This window comes from Primulina tabacum, chromosome 8 (genome assembly GCF_025594145.1).
Source record: "Primulina tabacum isolate GXHZ01 chromosome 8, ASM2559414v2, whole genome shotgun sequence".
NCBI lineage: Eukaryota > Viridiplantae > Streptophyta > Magnoliopsida > Lamiales > Gesneriaceae > Primulina > Primulina tabacum.
This window is the reverse complement of record NC_134557.1, coordinates 27290321-27309193: the sequence shown is the minus strand read 5'-3', so window position 1 is coordinate 27309193 and position 18873 is coordinate 27290321. Positions and strand designations below refer to the sequence as shown.

Sequence of the window (18873 nt, the reverse complement as noted above, 5' to 3'; positions counted from 1 at the left end):
CCTGCATGTATACATTGTTTATACTGGGATTTAGTCTCACCGGAGTTATCCGGCTGGTGTCTTGTTTTGTATGTGTGCATGACAACAGGTGGGGCAGGATCAGGGTCAAGAAGATGATGAGAGAAGACGAGTTTAGAGTGGTGATTCCGGACCTAATTGTAGACCTGGTTTAATACTTGAATTTAGTAGTTGAACCTTAGACTAGTTGAATAATTGTTGTACAAGATTTGTATTATTATACCGATTGTATAATAGATTGATTCCATTACCTTCCGCACTTGCATTAAAAAAAAAAAAATTTAGACCCTGTTTATCTTAATTGATAATTAAATCCCAAAGATGATTAAGATGATGATTAGCGTCCGGGTCCCCACAGTAGTCATGTATCGAAATATACTCAAACTAAATATCGAAAGATCGATTATTTGTTAAAAATTAAATTCAGTAAAATTATGCAAGTATGTATTAATATAGCAAATGTGAAATAGTGAGAAAAGCAATAAAAGATGTGTATAATTATGAGACCCCGGACCTCAATTTCCTAACCCAATACTACTTTTGCAATTTTTTTTATTGTTATGCTAAAATCTTGATCATTTTTTTTCCATAATTTTACATATAATATGCACATATGTATTTAATACAATCTATACTCGCATAATTCTAGCTAAATTCTACATATAAGCTGAAAACAGGTCACTGGCCACTATTAGTTTTATCACAAACTTCATATGCATCCGTAAATAACATCTGAGGCATAATAATAATAATAATAATAATAATAATAATAATAATAATAATAATAATAATAAAACGTGGGTGGAAATAATAATAATTTTAGCAGGAAACTTTTCTTTTAAATTTGAACACATATTCTTCAAAATCTTTCAAACATGAAACAACCAAATTTTAAAACTAGTAATAAAAAAAGGACAAATATGTATACATACATACATACCTTCTTTATTAGTTTCTTTTAAATTTAAAAAACATTTTAAAAGAAAAGTGTATTTTATATATGAATTTGGAATCAAATTCAATCAAATATTTCAATGTGAATGGAAGCCTTCTATTCTATTTTGACTTATTTAGAAATAAAATAAAAAAAACAAGCAATTTCACCACTGTCATTACATGATTTTATGCTTACGGGTACTTGTATTATCCATATTTTTCAGAATATTTTTAGTGGACTAACAAATATTATTTAGAGAAAATAAAAATGTATTAGTGGAGAGCAACATAAAATCAGGATGATAGTTTGTTAACAAGGAAGCACGTAACCTACGACGTGCGTGCACTCTCATCGCATCCATTTCTCTTCCTGTCGAAGCTGCATTTGTTTGGATCGTGGTCGAGGAGTTGATGGTTGATCTGGATCCCAGGAGTCGCCCAATCGTCGAGTTTCAGGTGGGAAATTATAACCAAGAGAATATATACAAGGATCGATGGCGTATAGAAGAAGACATGGTATGGGAAGATCATCCACCTACGTGCTGCCGTCGGACGAAGATGGAGATGTGTACACAACGTCCTCTTCGCTGGCGGCTCAGGCCTTAAAGGCATCCGCCGCGAATTCTGACTCATCTCGCTTCAAAGACCACCCCAAGGTTCAATTCTCTTGATATAATACATATAAAAATCAATCCTGATATGTACATTATGTATACATGGAGGCAGATGGAGTTTTGGTCCCTTAATATATGTGTGTTTTATTGATGTCGTTTATATAAATAGGGGGGAGGTCATGCATATGATTACACATCAATGGGGAGTTCGAACGAAGACGGCGGCCTTTGGGGTGTTCTAGCTAGAAAAGCTAAGTCAATTCTTGAGGATGAAAATGCCCATCATTCCAAATATCATAGCGATAGCGTAACATGGCCAGAAATGTTAAATTCCTCTAGGATTGAACAGGTGAACAATCACATCTAGCTCTTCCGAGTTAAGGTGGACTGACATGCTATCTTCATTTGTTTTTGAAGCCACATAGTTTTATACGTATTCCGAGGTAGTTGGCTAAGCGTCAAAATCATGCTGTGATCACGTCTTTTGTTTTTTTTCCTCCTGTAATTATGTAGGCTGAAATGTCTACAAGGCTGGACAATCCTACACTGCGTAAGAGACTGGACGCACTTGCATCTTCGATGAACCGCATTGGTGACTCCATTGGGAATGCTTTCGAGGTCAGATTAGACCAGTTGTTCTCTGTTTATGCATGTGACCCTTGTAGATATCAGAATCCAACGTCAGAAGTTTTATCTGGTTTTGTTAGAAACAAAGATGAATACTTTATCCGGAAATGACATTCATACACCATCTAATTTTCTATTTGACATTCTTTGGTTGCAATCTTAGAGTTGAAATGATATCAACAACAAAAATACCATAGCAAATGTCGTTTTCTTGGTTTAATTTCACCATTCTAGCTAGGGAATAGATGCCCTTAAAGATTCCTAAGTTTATTTATAAGCCCACATCTATTTCTCATGGTTTTCAGGAAGGACGCACCATTGTTGAAAACAAGACAGCAGATTTAATCCAAGAAACTCGGAAACTACAGCTAAGAAAAAAAGGAATCAATTTGGAGGAACTCAACTTTGAATCGGGTGCACCTGGTTCATGGAAGCAACTAACGGAATCGCCAAATCAAACCAGCCAAGAAGATCAGCTCAAGGCATCTCGCGACGTAAGGTTGCCATATCTTTGGTCTGCTTAAATTGTAGTATTATGTTTCTGTTTAAGAGCAGGAAAAGTGAGCCGTTAAGTATCAGTTCCATTACCTCAGAGTGACAAATATAAGTTGCATATATACTACTTGTTTCATACAACAGAAGAGGCGTTTCTAATAACAATTAATTAAAGTATCATAATCCAAGCACTGTATATATGCTGACTTTGATTTATTAGATTTGACCTGAATATTTAACTTCAACATCAAAAAATCAAAATGTAAATCCAATATTTGTTTAAACGATATATAAACTTGGGTTTTTGGAGACTCATTTGAAACACAGTAAAAAAAGATACAGGGTGAATTATCTTATGCTTCAATTTGTTGGATTTTTCTTGCTTTGCCAGTGTTGAAATTCATTGTACACTACAATTTTGCAGGTGGCAATGGCGACAGCTGCCAAAGCGAAACTACTTTTGCGAGAGCTGAAAACACTTAAAGCAGACCTCACTTTCTCAAAGGAGCGGTGCTCTCAGCTTGAAGAAGAGAATAGAATCCTTAGAGAGGCTCGCGACAAAGGAGTTAATCCTGCTGATGATGATATGGTATCTTCATTTGTTCCCTTTTAGAACTCAAAGACTTGCGCATGGACGGACTAAATGAATCAAAGACTAACTCGACGTATTCAGTTGATCTATAATTCGTAACTTGAAATTCAAAACTTTATGCCCAGATACGCTTTCAACTGGAGACACTATTGGCCGAGAAGGCTCGACTGGCTCACGAAAATTCCGTGTATGCTCGCGAGAACCGCTTCTTGAGGGAGATTGTGGAGTATCACCAACTCACAATGCAGGATGTTGTGTACCTTGATGAGGGAAGTGAAGAATTTACAGAGGTCATTTCTCCCATTCCTGTGGTGTATAGGACAACACTCTCTATGTCTCCGCCATCGCCAACATCTCCAGCCTCGCCTACCGCGATTTCCTGCCAGAAAGGAAGTTCTGCAAGCTCCTCCCACCTCATACAGAAACAATAGATATCCCCCAAGAACCAAACTCTGCCAACTACAAAGATTACAATCGATTAGTTTTTTTTTCTTTCTTTGACCATTTCATCGTATTTCTTCTATTATTAAATCTTCGATTCTTTGGTTTGATCAAGAGTGGCGTTACACCTATCCATTCTCTTTGTCCCTCATTATTATAATAGGAAAACGAGCTGTGTATTAAATGTGAAAGCAGATTGGTTATGATTCAATTAATCATTGCAACTGTCCAAGCTGTAGTTCTGATGGTATGATATGCAGTACTACAAGACTTGTTCAATATAATTTACTTGATTAACGATGGTTTGTAAACTACAGCATTTTCTTTGACTTTACCCAGAACACACCAAAAAAGATAACGACTGCATTTTCCCAGTATTAAAAAAATAAAAATATTGTAACTATTTTAATATGATTTTCTCGCGATCTCTATCTTTCGATACATATTGATAAATTTTTGTTTAATATTTTGTACTGATACAAATTAATTATATGTTACTATATTTTCAATAACATTGAAAGTGATGCACATATAATAAATATTGGTAATTAATTAGCAAGTACACGCTAAATTTGATAGTGTACCTTTTCTTCTTGCTCTCTTATTTTCTTCCATGTCTTTTGCTTGATTATTTTATCTAATTGATTATTAAAATTAATATGTATGATAATCTGTTTATTTTTCCCTATAACGTGACTTTCATAATAGATGAAACATTGAATAAAAGAGTCATTTTTTTATTTCGGCTGAAAATTAATATCACGCTTGTATTAAACAATGAATGACATAATGTGTTTATCAATAATATTGTACTCATATATAAATTTATGTACTATGTAGAAAACAATAACTGTAACAAAATAAAATGATAAACATGATACAAACTTTTAATTGATTTTAATTCAATAAATAATTTAAATTAAAATACAAATAAACTAAATGGATTATAGATCATATAATTAGAAAACAAAAACAAATTAAAAATTTTGATAAACTTCCTTAAATATTTTTCGGGTTGCTATCACTATCACATATCAAAATTTTTAGATCCTTAGGATTCGTGACTCTGGATACAGCAACATATAACTGACTATGACTAAAAACAGTGTTCTTCGAAAAAGTCATACATGAGACAATGATTGCCCCTGACTTTTGTTGATTGTCATTGCATATGATATTATCAAATGATATTCACTGTCTTTGTTGAAATTTAAAAGGAAGCCTTAGATCAGAAGACGTCAATGACGTTCTTGGAATAAGCACTTTATGAACTCCATACTTCCAGTAAGATTTTTTCCTTCCAAAACATGGTTTTCAAGCCTTGTCACGATCAATCTAGTGTCATTGCATAATCCAAGAGAATGACTTATGTTAGAGATAAAATACTTTATTTAATTAAAAAATCATACCATTTGTAATATCACTTAACAGAGATATTGATGTTGAAATCAGCATCTTAAATGAACCATGAAAACTAAATTGTTGAGATACTCTGGATCTCAAATCCATATTTTCTGTTTAAATATTTACAACAAAAAATATTTAAAATAAATGGAACTAATTCTAAAAGAAACATTTATAATCATAACTCACAAGATAAATGTATTCAAGTAAAAAAAAAAAATAGTAATTGGTACTTAATATAAATTTATTTAACATGGATTATTAACAATAGCCTACTATACAACTTCATAATCAATTTTGGTCTTGAAGTAATTTAACTAACAAAATTGGCCTGTTGAGTATGTCAAATTCCATACATATATTTTAATTCTAAATATGTTAATTAACAATTTTTTCTTGTTTTTATTATTTTGCCTGGATAAAAAAATAATAAAAATGGTAGTTTATATTAAATCGAAATACAATTAATTTTTAATCATCTATATTAATTCGGGAATTGTTGGTCTAAGATTAAAGTTGATATATTAAAGAGAAAAATAATTTTATACTATCATTGAAATAAATATATTAGATCTCAAAAATAAAATCAAATTAAAAAATAGTTCATCTAAAATATAGATGAATTTTTTTAATTATAATAACCTTATATCTATATATATGTGTCATTAATTTTAAATTAATAAAATGTGTCAACGCAGCACAATTTTTGAAACATGTTTCAAAATTTCAAAATTCATATTTAAATTTTGAATAACAATTTGAATTTGATTTATAATTCCCATAATGAAATTTAATTTTTGGATTTGAAATTTGAAATGTAATTTAATTTGTTTTGTAAATCCAAAAAGAGATTCAATTTTCAAGAAGTTATGCACACAAACATTAATATACAATTTTAATAATGAATTAAATATATTTAAATATTTATTATAATATATCTTACCACATTTTTCGTTTATTTCCTTTTTTAGAATGTCATTTAGGCAGGAACTTACTAAATCTAGCAGAAAACTCTGATTTTATATATATATATATATATATATATATATATATATAGATTATTGGTTTGATGATTTCTACATTTCAAATCGTTTATAATAATGATAATAATAAGCATGGCAAATAGAAATATAAAACAACATGAATTAAAATAAATAAAAAACTACTAATAATCCAAACACCATAGTTATCCAAAAATATAATATATAGTGAGAGTTTATTAAAGGTAACCGTTGGATAAAACTAAAAATTATATTTTTGGTATATATATATATATATATTTATATGGTGTGTAATATAATTTATGAGGGATATTGGATTTTGCTATATATATATGGTCTGTAATATAATTTATGAGGGATATTGGATTTTTCTGCAAAATGGGTTGCCCTTGAGTGTGGATGAGCTATTCCGATCAGCTCCGTCGTGTTCAGTTGACCTCCAGAATCCCACTCCAATATCCCCCGCCTCTCAAGAAATGCCGGCCCGGTCCGCTTTTGTGTTACCCTCTGCAATCGAGCTGTGAGTACCAACTCCAACCCCTCGTCTTACTCTGTCTAGTTGTTCCTAAAGGAATAATACGCTGCTTCTGTTTGTACAGTTACCCTCCACTAGTTTCTCTTGATTCCCGCTCTCATCCGCTCAAGTTTTTATCCCTTCAGCATTTCTTGGTTGGGACAGGTTTGTTCGATTATGGCCTTTTGCTTTCTTTTTTTTTTTTCTTTTTTCTTTTTTCATTTTTACTTGATTGGCAATTTGTGCTCAATATATTTGAGCGGCAATATCTTTAACATCCGAAACATATTGTGGGTTTTGAAAATCAACCCTGTAGCTATGTGAAGAATGTGTTGAAAATAATTGTTTCTTTGGGCCTTGGGGGGTGGGGCTTTGGGAGTTCAAAACCGAGCTTTTCCAAGAGTGCTACTTATGTATGGTTCACTGACTTGCTTTTTATATTACCGATCTCCATCCACTTTGCAGGAAACAGGAACCAAAAGATTTCTAGACTCAAGGTTCGGTTTTGGGAATCCATAAGATCGGGGTAAAGTGTTTGGTATATGTATTGTCGAAATACAGCGGAAGGGATTACATGATTTCATAAATTATAATCGAGCATATGAATATAAATTAATGATGAATTTAAACAAAATTATTTACTAGAAAACTAACTTGTTGTAGTTTTCCTCCTTTTCTTTTTCGTGAATCTGAGATGCGCAGAAACCACATCTTTCCAACACGATATTTTCTATCGACGACAGTGTGTGGGCATCCACACACTCAAAAATGCAAATACTAGAAATGAGAGTTTTTATTTTAATGGGTTGTATTAGTGACGCTTTAATTAAAGATCTGTACTTTAATTAATTCATCACGGACTTAATTTAAGTTTATTATCCATAATTTTAATCCTCTTGTATATAACTCTTATATATACTAAAATTATGGTTACATCGAGTAAATTAGGGATTTTGCTAAGCTATTCATGACAATAACATTTTCATACAAACGTGTTCAATAATAAATGTCGCTTTCATTAAAAAAATAGCTTATTACAATGTTTTAAGGGCACTATCCCCAACAATATATTAGCTGTAGGTCTATTTATTTTATTTTGGTGCCTGCTGCTATTAGCTTGAAAGACTAGGCTTCGAATAATTGCTTGGATAATCAGTTAGGCTGAGAATGACTGGCAGATGTTATTTTTACTGTAGTAACCAATGCATATTAATATCAGCTAAACATGCCATGATCAATAGGATGTGGACTAGTTGAATACTTTGATGTGTTTCATGTGTTAGGATTTTGAAGAACAATACGACACAAGTTATAGAACCACCTTCCACAGCCGAAGAAGAAGAAGATACATTACCCGAAGAATTTGTTATTGTTGAGAGTACCCAACCTGATGGAACAGTTGAGCAGATTATATTTTCATCCGGTGGTAGTGTCGATGTGTATGATCTTCAAGCTTTGTGTGATAAGGTGATTAAACCATTTTTTGTGGGTACATGTTATTTTCTCTCTTGAGGACTATTCGTTGTACACTAAATCATTGGACACATTTGTTTCCATGGATGTAATCTTGGCCCTTGTTGGCCTCTTTCTTTCTGCTCCTCTAAAAAAGAGGCCATGTCTGCCAGTAAATAATGCTTGCTGTGTGACAACAACAAAATGGGATCGCACACTTGAATTTTGCGGCCGTGTTTCACAATATGAAAAGCTAACTGTACTTCCACTTCAGCTTTTCGTTGATTGAAGCAAATTTATTGACAAATCTTGTCATGAAATGTATTTTGCCTTCTGTGCAATCTCTTTTTGTTTTATTGGTGCTTTGAATTCATACAGTTTCTTAATTGGAAATCAGGTCAGAAATCTACATTATATCGTGGAGGTCCTCTTTGATTGACTTTATCTATTTCTGTTTCAAACAACTTGAGGTAGTGTACGCCAGAAAGTAGTGGTAAAGGCCTGTTCAGTTGGCGGTTTCGTCATATATGCTGCATAGAGGGTTGTATTCATTTTTCCTTGACCTCTTCCATCTCTTGAAACTTTTGAAAATTTTAGCATTTTAGAACATTTTCTTTGCGATATTGGCAAAATAAAAATTGGTAAAAAGTTAATCGATATAGTGATTTCCATAATGGGTTTCATAGGTTGGCTGGCCTCGGCGACCGTTGTCAAAGCTTGCAGCAGCTCTGAGAAATAGCTATATGGTTGCTACTTTGCATTCCGTGAGCAAATCAGCTGGCGAAGGTACTTAGTAATAGGACCTTTCCAGGTTAAACAACAAAGATTTTAAGTAAAAATCTTTACTAGAAGTATATTTCTCATCTTTCCTGCAAAATTCATTATAATCTATGGAAATCTGGGTACTCTGGCCTGCTATAAACCAAGCGACGACATCTTACGTACTCTGGCTAGTTATTTGGCAGAGGGAAAAGAACAAAAGAAGTTGATTGGCATGGCCCGGGCTACATCTGACCATGCTTTTAATGCAACAATTTGGGATGTTCTTGTTGATCCTTCCTATCAGGTAGTCTCATGATACTAAGCTAGAAGGAAGCCCTTTAGCTAATTCGTTAGAATTTTTGCTTGGAAATCTAGTCATTTGCTACTTGAGCTTCGTGATTATGAATGCTTACTTGTGTTTTAGGGCCAAGGACTTGGGAAAGCCCTTATCGAGAAGCTTGTAAGGTCACTTTTGCAACGGGACATCGGAAACATTTCACTTTTTGCGGATAGTCGAGGTAAAGCGCCTCAACAAACACCTAATAATCAATTAGGAAGATCTTGTTTGCACTGAGCAACCTGAGGCAACAAAACAATCAGGAACAAGTACTAAACATGTTTGTTTATTGTTAGCATGATATTTGGTTCTTTAATATTTTATGCAGTTGTGGAGTTTTATCGGAGCCTGGGTTTCGAACCCGACCCCGATGGCATCAAAGGCATGTTCTGGCACCCAAAGTATTAGCTTGTTTTAAATCTTACAGGCTTTCCTCATCTGTGTAAGCTATGTGACGACGGGCCACGAAATTCGCTCGGAAACTTGTCCTCGTGTTACATGTACAAATCGCAATGTACATTGTATTTGAAAATGTCATATTAGTAGAAACTATTGCGTTTCTTGTTTTTCCTATTAGCCAAATCCGATTTCTAGGCTGATTGGGAAGTATTTGAAATTATAAAAAAATATGTAAGTTATTAAATGTATAAACAATTTTTTTTTTAATCCGAAGTTGGTCCAAATTTAGTAACATAAACGTATAGTTATTAAAAACAACAAAATCTACACCGTGGTATAAAAGCTTTGAAAATCTATATCGATTAGAAATTTTGATATGATATTATATATGTTGATGTCGTATTAATGTTACATCAACATTATGTCGAGAAAAATAATTAAAATTGTAAAAAAATTAACTATAAAAATACTAAATTTTTAATAAAAGCAATTTTGCTGCAATTGGGTTAAGCCAGCTCTACAATTTTATCGGGTCGGGCACAGTAATTCGGAGAAAGGCACAAAACCCATCCTTCGGTTAAGTTGACAATTTATTGTTCAATAAATACAGTCTGCAGAAGAAGAAGAAGAAGAAGAAGAAGAAACCGACGGTGGCAGAGGGCAAGCAATCGAAAATGGCGATGGTTTGGCTAGAAGCAATGCTACCTCTGGGGATTATAGCGGGGATGCTCTGCGTTATGGGAAACGCCCAATACTTCATCCACAAAGCTGCCCATGGCCGCGTCTGTACTTCCAGATCCGTTCCTCTTTCTGTTCTTTTCGTTTTGAATCAATTGAATCTTTCTGATTAATTAATCATATAATCGTGGCAGCCGAAGCACATCGGGAACGACGTGTGGGATGTGGCCATGGAGAAACGGGATAAGAAGATCATGTAGATTCTCTCCTCTCATTCCCCTTCCTACTAGATTATCCGCTTCGTAAAAGGTTTCTGCTTTTCCCTTCTTCTTTTAGGTTTGCAAACCGCCTTCACTAGTAATCACTGATAGTCATCTGAAGAAAATTTTAGAGTAGCGATTGATACTTCGTAACCTAAGAAGCTAAGTGCTTTTGTCGATACGGTTGGGTGCTTGGGGCAAGGTCTTCGTGTTTTTGTCGCGAAGAAGAAAATTTGTGACAGAAAATTCTGGTATCTTCCATTTGACCATTCGCTTACATAATCTGAGATAAACATTCAATATCTTCAATTGCATTATTATAACCATTTACTTCTTAGGAAACGATCTCTGTGAGGCACTTATATCATGTGGTTGTGTGTTGTTAAGAATGCCTATTAACTGCAGGTGGAAATTTCTTGCCAAAAAAAGTTTCCAGTTTTTCGTGGGTTGTGGAATGACAAAGGTGTAGGCTTTGCACCATGTGAAGTTTGCTTGAAGATAAATAACTTGAGATGTGAGAAAATTGAGGAGTTGATCTTTCCAAAATTTCGATCCTTGATAGAAAACTGATCATAGATGATGATGATGATGATGAGAAGTTCCCCAGTTATAGTTCAAGGTTTTTCATTTAAATTTCCTAGATCTCAGCCCTTTCAACCTCTTTTTTTCAGTATGTTACTTTCAAGAATAGGTTTAATTTAAAATCAGGTGCAGCGCCCATTTCTGGACGTGACTATGTCATGTAATTTATTTCCGGCATCGCAGCCCCCAAACTCAAACATAGTTCTCGGTATCCGACTTTATCAATCTTCGATTGTTTTGGGTGTAGCAGCAATTCAAGCTTAAAGCTTCTCCATTCTCACGGCTTCAATCATTCTTCTTTTGGTCCACACGGAAAATTCAGATTTGTATTGTATCCTGAAATCTCGACCTTGCTGCATCATTCTCTTTCACCTCAATATCTCTCTGTTTCAAACCATTCTTCACTGCGGCGAAGATTTAAATAAATAAGAGGAAGTTTACCTACTTTTTTAGAAAGTGTAACACTATTTAAGCCTCAAACAAGTAATTTAACTCTATTTATATAGTTATAAATAATTAAATTGTCAGTGTAGCAGAAGTGTACAAAATCTTATGGGGCCAATAATACCATAAAGGAGAAAAATATTGGCACAAGATATGAACTTTCCAAATCCTAGCCTGGAACAATGAATGTAATAAGAAATGATGTATGCAAATTCTAAGATATCTGAGGCAATTTGGCCAAGCAGCAGAAGAACCAAAAGCAGCGGCTTCAAGAAGCAGAGGAGCCATGCATGAGGGTGTCTTTGGCTAAGGGGTCTGGGGCAACCTAAAGGAGACCAAAATCCATTAGCGGTGGTTAAGATGGTTTTCCAAACTATCTTAAGAAATCTTACAAAACCATTTCAAGGTTTTCCATAGCTCGTAAAAACCCAATCCATACACCAACTTAAGCATCACTGTTAGAGTCCAATGTTAGGCCCACGTTTCTCCGTCTCCTTAAAGATTTCTCTGTTTCTCTTTCTTTTTCGTTAAGTTTTACTATACTGCATGTCTGCATCCCATCTCCTCTGTTAATCTATATATGTGCTTGTTTGTTGGAATTAATTACCTGTTCTTTTTTTTTTCTGTCACGGTGATGCAGGTAATGCTGCGGGGAGCTTTCTTTCAAATAAAAATGAGGGCCAGGTTCTGGATCTGTGGACTTTCATGTGAACTACTTTGTAGTTGTATTTTCTTGTGTTAATTGCGTTGGATCCACTCTTATAACGTGGGAAATGTTAATTGGTGGCGGAACATGGTCTTATGATAATGCCTGAATGCTTCTTTACATTCCAAAAGATATGACCATTTGTCCATTTCTTTCATCTATCTGTGTCTTACAAGATACCATGATTTTTGTTATCCACTGTCCAGGAACTTGTTAACCGTAAGCCGTTTATCAAGAGCAAACCTATAAAAAAATTCGGGGACCGACTCAATAGAGATTCGATAACGGGGTGGGGTGGCCGGCGGAGAGGTTGTGATCACTTACACGTTGGATCCTACCCTTAATTTGCTAAATTCAATAAACAGGAACCGAACCTATACACCGATCTCCACAAGCTTGTGACTCATACAGAACCTTGTTTGTTGTGGTTTGCATTAAGTAACCGCCCGGCAATTGCCGAAGAAAATGCCTAAGTGCATTGGAATTTGGATTGAAATATTTAATTTGTAATGAAAATTTTGATTTGAGCATCGAATTGAATGATGGATTTGGAATGACATCTATCATAATTATAATTACATCTATATGGATTAGCAGACGATGAATTTGAAACACATCCAAACATAAATCCATCCAAGTAATAAATAGATTTTTCGAATCCAATTTCATCATGGATTTGAAATTTATAGGTTCAAATCTTTTCATCCAAGTGCAACGTAATGTTGTTTTTGTATTGGGTCGATTGAAATCCATGATTTTAAATTTAGTTTCATCTTTTATTTATTTACACTATAATAACGATGATGATATATTAATTAAAATGGATTTCAAATGTTTCAAATATTTTAATGATTTGAACTTAATTGTGATAAATATAATTTAATGTAAGTAAATATGAAGATGGATTTGAATTTCTTTTACGTGGGCTATCCAAACAATGAAAATACAATTAAATCCATTGCTTTCAAATATTTCAATATAAACACAACCATCCTAAAAGAGTGATTCTATCATGTTCAGATTCTCATAGCTTCCATTGTTTACTTTACTGGTGGAATATATGCACAGATAGAACTTTGTAATGAATCCAAAACCTTATTTTGGACAAATCTACACAAAAATTGTTGGAGAAAAAAACTTTCTACAAAAATTTATAATTTTGTACGAAGTTTATTTTATTAACTCTGTGAACCAATAATTTCGATACTGTCCCTCTATATCCTTTTATTTTAATTGAGTGGATTAGAAATTTACATCCGGTTTTATGTTTTCAGTAACATGTCAATAATCTAACATATTATTCAATAAAATAAAAACAAAATACTTAAACTTTCATGTTGATTTTTAAACAATCTGAATTCTTTTTCATGAGATGATTTTTAAAAGTTAATTTTAGAAATGTACATCTGAATTCTAAATGAGATTTTATGGTGTGTTTCCTCTTACTAAATAGATGCATATTGATTATAGAGTAGGTCTTTTGTTAGACGATCTCACGAATCTTTATCGGTAAGACGGATCAATCATATTGATATTCACAATTAAAAGTAATATTCTTAGCACAAAAAGTAATACTTTTTCATTAACGACCCAAATAAAATATTTGTTTCACAAAGTACGACCCGTGAGACCGTCTCACACAAGTTTTTACCTTGATTATAATCACGTACGTTTTCATTACAATAATGTTTCATAATCATCAGCATGCAGCGTACTGAAAAAACGATCAAGACTAATCAGTGCAAATTTTATATGCCATCATATAAAATTATGAAACTAATTAGATTAATTTATCTTATAATTATTTATGAAATAATATGAATATTTTGTTTTCTATTAAAAGAGATGTAAAAATTGGATTTTGAATTTTAACTCACCAAAAACGTCGAACTGTTTAAAATATATAAATCAGTTGTAACTTAAAACTTGAGAAGAATTTATAGATCCTATTACCTTTTCATATGGTTTCGATTTTTATTTTTGTGAAACTGGAACCAAATTGTAAGTCTTAGATTCAGAATTATGATCTTGTTTTGATTTAGAATGAAATGAAATCTACAAAAAGACTGTTTGAGTTCGTGATTCGAATGAAAGTTTAAAAATCATAGTGGATTTCAGACTAAAATCAACCACCTTCAGACATCAGCTACAAAAAAACAGGAGGTGGTACTAAAAAATCCAGTAGCGTGACAAGTAAATTTCCTTCATCACAGAGACTAGAAATCCACTGGTTTCAGCCAAAATGCACACTACTGACAAATGAATCAAATATGAATGTTTTTCTAAGAGTTTAGCCATATTATATACACCAACAATAATCTCTATACTTCCTTCCCACATCACAACCCAAAAGAATTAACAAAACAATGGACTAGACACCTAACTGGTCTGCAATCAGAAAGCGAGAATTCCAAAAATAAACTCAGGGTATATATTCGGTCTCGAGCGTTGGTTGAGTCCTTGTTCCGGTAGCTGCTGGTGCTTTAGTGCTTCCAACAGTGGTCATATGCAAAGCCTCCCCCACATCTGCTGCCCTCTCCATTTGATGCATTTTCTTCCTATGTTTATACTTGCATAGCCACACGATCACGAGTCCTAGAATAATTAACAATGCAAATCCTCCTACCACTGACCCCACAATTATCCAGACCTTGGAATTGTTACTCCCTTCCTGCTCATCTGGAGTACCACTAATTACTCGTTGCGGTGGTGGTGGTGGTGGTGGAGGGGAGGAGAATGGTGCAGGAGCAGGGGAAATTGATTCCACTGCAATAGAGAAGTGCCCCTGTTGGAATGTTGTACAGATATTATCTGACAACACTCTAGAGAAACTAACTGAACCGTTTAAATCAAATGAAGCACACTTGGGAACTGATCCTTCTGGCACAGACTGTAATCCCAAAAACTTGATAGATATGGGTTGACCAGAGGCCTTGATATCCAATACAGGCAAGTTTCTGGCCATAAGATCCGCAGCATCATAAGCTAGAAGGCCCAATATCGGTGACAAATACGTGTAGCCAGGAAGGGGGTAATAAACCATAGACCAATTGCCCAGATTCTGGTAGACCAAAACAAGCCTCTCAGTGTAAGGCTGTCCCTTAACACCCTTGGGAATCTCAAACTGCTTGTACGTACTAACACCCTTCGTCCTTAAGCTACCACTCCGGAGTCTCATGGCCGAAACCTGAATCCCAGAGAGATTAGAAGGGACAGCTCCATCATAAACAACACCGGTTCGTGGACGCACAAATGCCTGGTACGCATAGTCTTGGAGGAGAGCATCTAGTGCCCGTGCATTACTAAACAATGAAAGAGAAGTTGGAGATGGAGGTGATTGAGCTCCAGTGACTCTCAGCAACAAGAATAACAACACAACAGAGAGACGAGGCAGTACCAGACCTCTAACAAGTCCCATGGATGGATGCTTCTAAATATCAAACTAATGTGAGCCAAACAAATGTAGTCGATCCAAATCTAATTTCAAGGCAAAAATGCGAAAGTCCGCCAGCTGGCAATCTGAATGTCAAAATGAACCTTAGATCCCAAAAGATCAAGCGAGCGAAGAACAAACTCCCCCACCTATCCTTTAATAATAAACAATAACAGGATCAAGAAACTTCACAGTCACACATCACAGGTTACCAAAGTTCATACAGAATCTTATTCCATGATCGTTAACCAACAGTGACAGTAGGGCAAAAGCTGTAAAGTCATCCAAGACAGTAAAGCCAAGAAGAGCAACTTCGAACCGTTGGAAAGCAGCAGCAAACCTCACAAGCACTTTTAAGTCCCTCACCCCCTCTCTCCTTTAGAATCATATACCATCACCATATTTAATACTATAAGCTAAATAAAAAAGAGAATCTACTGCGTCAAAAATTTAAAAACGTAAAAGAAAAAAATAAAGAAAAGAAGCCTCTCTTCTTTAAAGAAGTCAACGAAACTCTAAAAAGAATATAAAATTCCCAAATCAAGAACTCACCAACTCAACATGTGATTACCGTTCCCCCACTCCAAGTTGCAGCCAAGCCCGCGGATTCTGTATCTTTATATAAAGATACACATAAACCCTAATCCGTAAGCGACGCGGCGCACCGACAAAATCACGTTTCCCTCAGGATAAACAGGAAAATAATATACCCAATAGAGGAATGACTGAAAGAATGAATGGAAAAAAAAAACCCAATAAGCGGACATAACAAATTCCCTGAGAAACGTAAGCCCAGGAATCACCTCACTCACCCAATGAGATCCAATCTTTTTCTTAGTTTTTTATTTTGCGAAAAAAGGGGAAAAAATCCAACAAAGTGCGTATATTTACAAAAATCAAAACAGATAATGATCACTTACTTATCCTAATCGGTCTACAAATAAAAACTTGCTCAATGCGTCACCTTCCAACACGCAAATCAAATCATTATATCATCATGGTATAGATAAAAGAAGTGGATTGGAGTAAAAAGGGTGGGTGTAGAAGCAAAGATAGAGCACAAGAGTAGCTGGGTAACGTACAAGTATGCGTGAAAGATGTCCGCAGGTGGAAGCTGAAGTGGTGGATAGAGGAAAGTGACGGAAGTAGATTCAGTGCGTGTAAAAGACGAGACATGATAGCAAAGTGAAAGATAACTAGAAGAGATTAGAGACTATGCACTGTACAGCAATCGTGTTAGGTAAAATAAGTTGACAAGAATGCACATCGTCTATATAGAAATAATAATTCTGTGCATTTTTATTTTTTTCGATTTTTCTCGGACTTTTCTCTAATTTAACTAAAAATTCAAACTATCTCAGCAAATCTTATGCAATCACTAATATATATGTATCATATTTTAATAAAATTATATATATATAAATAGGATGCGATAAAAAAAAATCACAACCAATAAAATACCTTGAATCGATTATCACGAATCAATTTCTTCAATAAGCCGAATTAAAAAGCTCCAAAAATATAACGTGGTATCAAAGAATCCAGGCGAGACGACTCTGTCAGAGGCGAAGTCACTCAGACGCTTTAGTCGAGAGAAAAATACAAGACTAAGCGTAAATAATTATACATGATTAGGATTAGGAGCATTTATTTATAAGTAGAATATATGAAATTTTGTAATATATGCTAACTAGATTTGTGCATATCTATGCAATATTTTGTTATATCTTTAAAATATAATTGATGATATGATAAGATTTTTACCATATCATCAAAATATATCTGTGTGTGAAAGATTATTTTGAATTTCTTCCACCTGATTTTGGAATCAAACTCGATTTAATTATCGATGATTGCTTCTTTTTTAAAGATTTCAAGAACGAGATATTGTAGTTCAAGTTTTTAAAGAAAATTTTAAAAGATTTTATTCACCATTCTTTATATTCTAACCCAATAGAAACAATTATATTTATGGTCATAAAATTATATAAAACAGTAAATAGAGACAAAATAGATACTTATTCATTACAATTTGTTAATAAACATTAATTTATTTTAACACTTTTAATCAATAAAATAACTTAGAGAAATAAAATATGAATTTAGTCGAATTTACTAAAAAATAATTGGCTTTAAAAGTAAGTTTATTAAAAGGTAAAATTGACTTTAACTGGATCTTATATCAATTAAGCAATTTATAATGGTAAAACCAGCTTCTCTTTTTCCTGAAAACATCTGCCGAGCATATTCTCGTCATCTCATCCCATCTCATCTCGATTTATCAATAGTTCGTGTATCAAAATAGATTTTACTAAAAAAATTATAAAAATTATGTTAGTATATTTATCTGTTCTATGACTCCATTAAAATATTTAATTATCATTATTATATCTTTTATAATTTCAACGCGACATAAAAAAATTCATTTTAAAACTTTAAATTTTAGTACAATTTTATATTTTTCATATAAAAGTTATTTAACACAAAAAAATAGTTACACGTACAACACGTGTCAGGGAGGGAGTTATTGTAAAGTTGAGATGCCAAAATTGATTAATTTTTTGATGTTAAGTCCTTTTTTTAATAGGCAAAATTATTCATATTAAAAACCAAAAAATTTATTATAATAAATTCACAAAAATATAAAACTATGTCAATCTTTATTAAATTTAACTATTATATTTCACACACTTATTTTGGGCCAAAAGAACTACTTGCTTTTTATTCATGTACACAACTAATTTTTTTTTTCTTTTATAGAAAAATACATTTCGATTTTCTTCTTGAGATCACATATTATGAATCTGGTGAAATGGCAAAGTGTTATTTTCTAGCCTCAATTTCGAATGTGCTGCCTTACCCAAAAAAGAAAAATTGGAAAAACAGAAACGACACAAGTCGAGTGTAAATGAGCGTGATCGAGTTGAACATCGAGAAAATTTTGAGTTATGAACTTTGTATTCGAGTAATTAAAAATATTTTGCTCGAATTAGTTCGAATTAAAGCTCTTTTTCAAACTTTGAGCATGTTTACTGTCAGTTGGCGGACAATCTAACGAAATAATTTATCGTTAAATTTTGTTGGTGAAAGCATAGTTTCGTTACATGAATCTCGGTTCGATTAGACCCTACTCACATGTCACTATCCCTCCATCTCAAATTTCACACCACAACTCTAC

The 18873-nt window shown here is 33.6% G+C and overlaps 3 protein-coding genes and 1 long non-coding RNA gene across 8 annotated transcripts; 3 read left to right on the top strand and 1 right to left on the bottom strand.

Moving 5' to 3' along the window:
* Positions 1 to 1230: 1230 nt before the first annotated feature.
* Positions 1231 to 3947, top strand: LOC142554859 (uncharacterized). The gene is made up of 6 exons (XM_075665519.1): positions 1231 to 1610; positions 1738 to 1917; positions 2082 to 2186; positions 2501 to 2689; positions 3115 to 3279; positions 3408 to 3947. Exons 1-6 carry the CDS (start codon positions 1449 to 1451, stop codon positions 3711 to 3713), a joined length of 1107 nt encoding a protein of 368 aa, XP_075521634.1. The 5' UTR covers positions 1231 to 1448; the 3' UTR covers positions 3714 to 3947.
* A 2510-nt stretch (positions 3948 to 6457) lies between these two features.
* LOC142553897 (histone acetyltransferase TAP1-like) lies at positions 6458 to 9765 on the top strand. Its single transcript, XM_075664432.1, has 8 exons — positions 6458 to 6648; positions 6728 to 6807; positions 7108 to 7168; positions 7926 to 8109; positions 8781 to 8880; positions 9060 to 9160; positions 9281 to 9374; positions 9522 to 9765. The coding sequence occupies exons 1-8, from the start codon at positions 6461 to 6463 to the stop codon at positions 9599 to 9601; spliced, it is 888 nt and encodes a 295-aa protein (XP_075520547.1). The 5' UTR covers positions 6458 to 6460; the 3' UTR covers positions 9602 to 9765.
* Positions 9766 to 10109: 344 nt separating this feature from the next.
* LOC142553896 (uncharacterized) lies at positions 10110 to 10581 on the top strand. The gene is made up of 2 exons (XR_012822040.1): positions 10110 to 10374; positions 10465 to 10581. It is a non-coding gene; the product is annotated as an uncharacterized LOC142553896 (long non-coding RNA).
* A 3863-nt stretch (positions 10582 to 14444) lies between these two features.
* On the bottom strand, positions 14445 to 16939 carry LOC142553894 (uncharacterized). Of its 5 annotated transcripts, none has more exons than XM_075664429.1 (2): positions 16248 to 16939; positions 14445 to 15781 (listed from the first exon to the last, which is right to left on the bottom strand). In XM_075664429.1, the coding sequence occupies exon 2, from the start codon at positions 15678 to 15680 to the stop codon at positions 14685 to 14687; it is 996 nt and encodes a 331-aa protein (XP_075520544.1). In that variant the 5' UTR covers positions 15681 to 15781; positions 16248 to 16939; the 3' UTR covers positions 14445 to 14684. The 5 variants fall into 5 exon arrangements, with proteins under 5 accessions (XP_075520544.1, XP_075520543.1, XP_075520542.1 ...); XM_075664428.1 differs by having other exon boundaries at positions 14445 to 15844; positions 16248 to 16938; XM_075664427.1 differs by having other exon boundaries at positions 14445 to 16420; positions 16616 to 16938.
* Positions 16940 to 18873: the final 1934 nt, after the last annotated feature.

Excerpts from the sequence above, each read along its gene's own strand:
- LOC142553897 (XM_075664432.1), top strand. The coding sequence starts at position 6,461 with ATGGTCTGTAATATAATTTATGAGGGATATTGGATTTTTCTGCAAAAT. Across the intron at positions 6,649-6,727 it reads TTACCCTCTGCAATCGAGCT|TTACCCTCCACTAGTTTCTC; the intron begins GTGAGTACCAAC and ends CTGTTTGTACAG. Across the intron at positions 8,110-8,780 it reads TTCAAGCTTTGTGTGATAAG|GTTGGCTGGCCTCGGCGACC; the intron begins GTGATTAAACCA and ends TGGGTTTCATAG.
- LOC142554859 (XM_075665519.1), top strand. The coding sequence starts at position 1,449 with ATGGCGTATAGAAGAAGACATGGTATGGGAAGATCATCCACCTACGTG. Across the intron at positions 1,918-2,081 it reads ATTCCTCTAGGATTGAACAG|GCTGAAATGTCTACAAGGCT; the intron begins GTGAACAATCAC and ends GTAATTATGTAG. Across the intron at positions 2,690-3,114 it reads AGCTCAAGGCATCTCGCGAC|GTGGCAATGGCGACAGCTGC; the intron begins GTAAGGTTGCCA and ends ACAATTTTGCAG.
- LOC142553894 (XM_075664429.1), bottom strand. The coding sequence starts at position 15,680 with ATGGGACTTGTTAGAGGTCTGGTACTGCCTCGTCTCTCTGTTGTGTTG.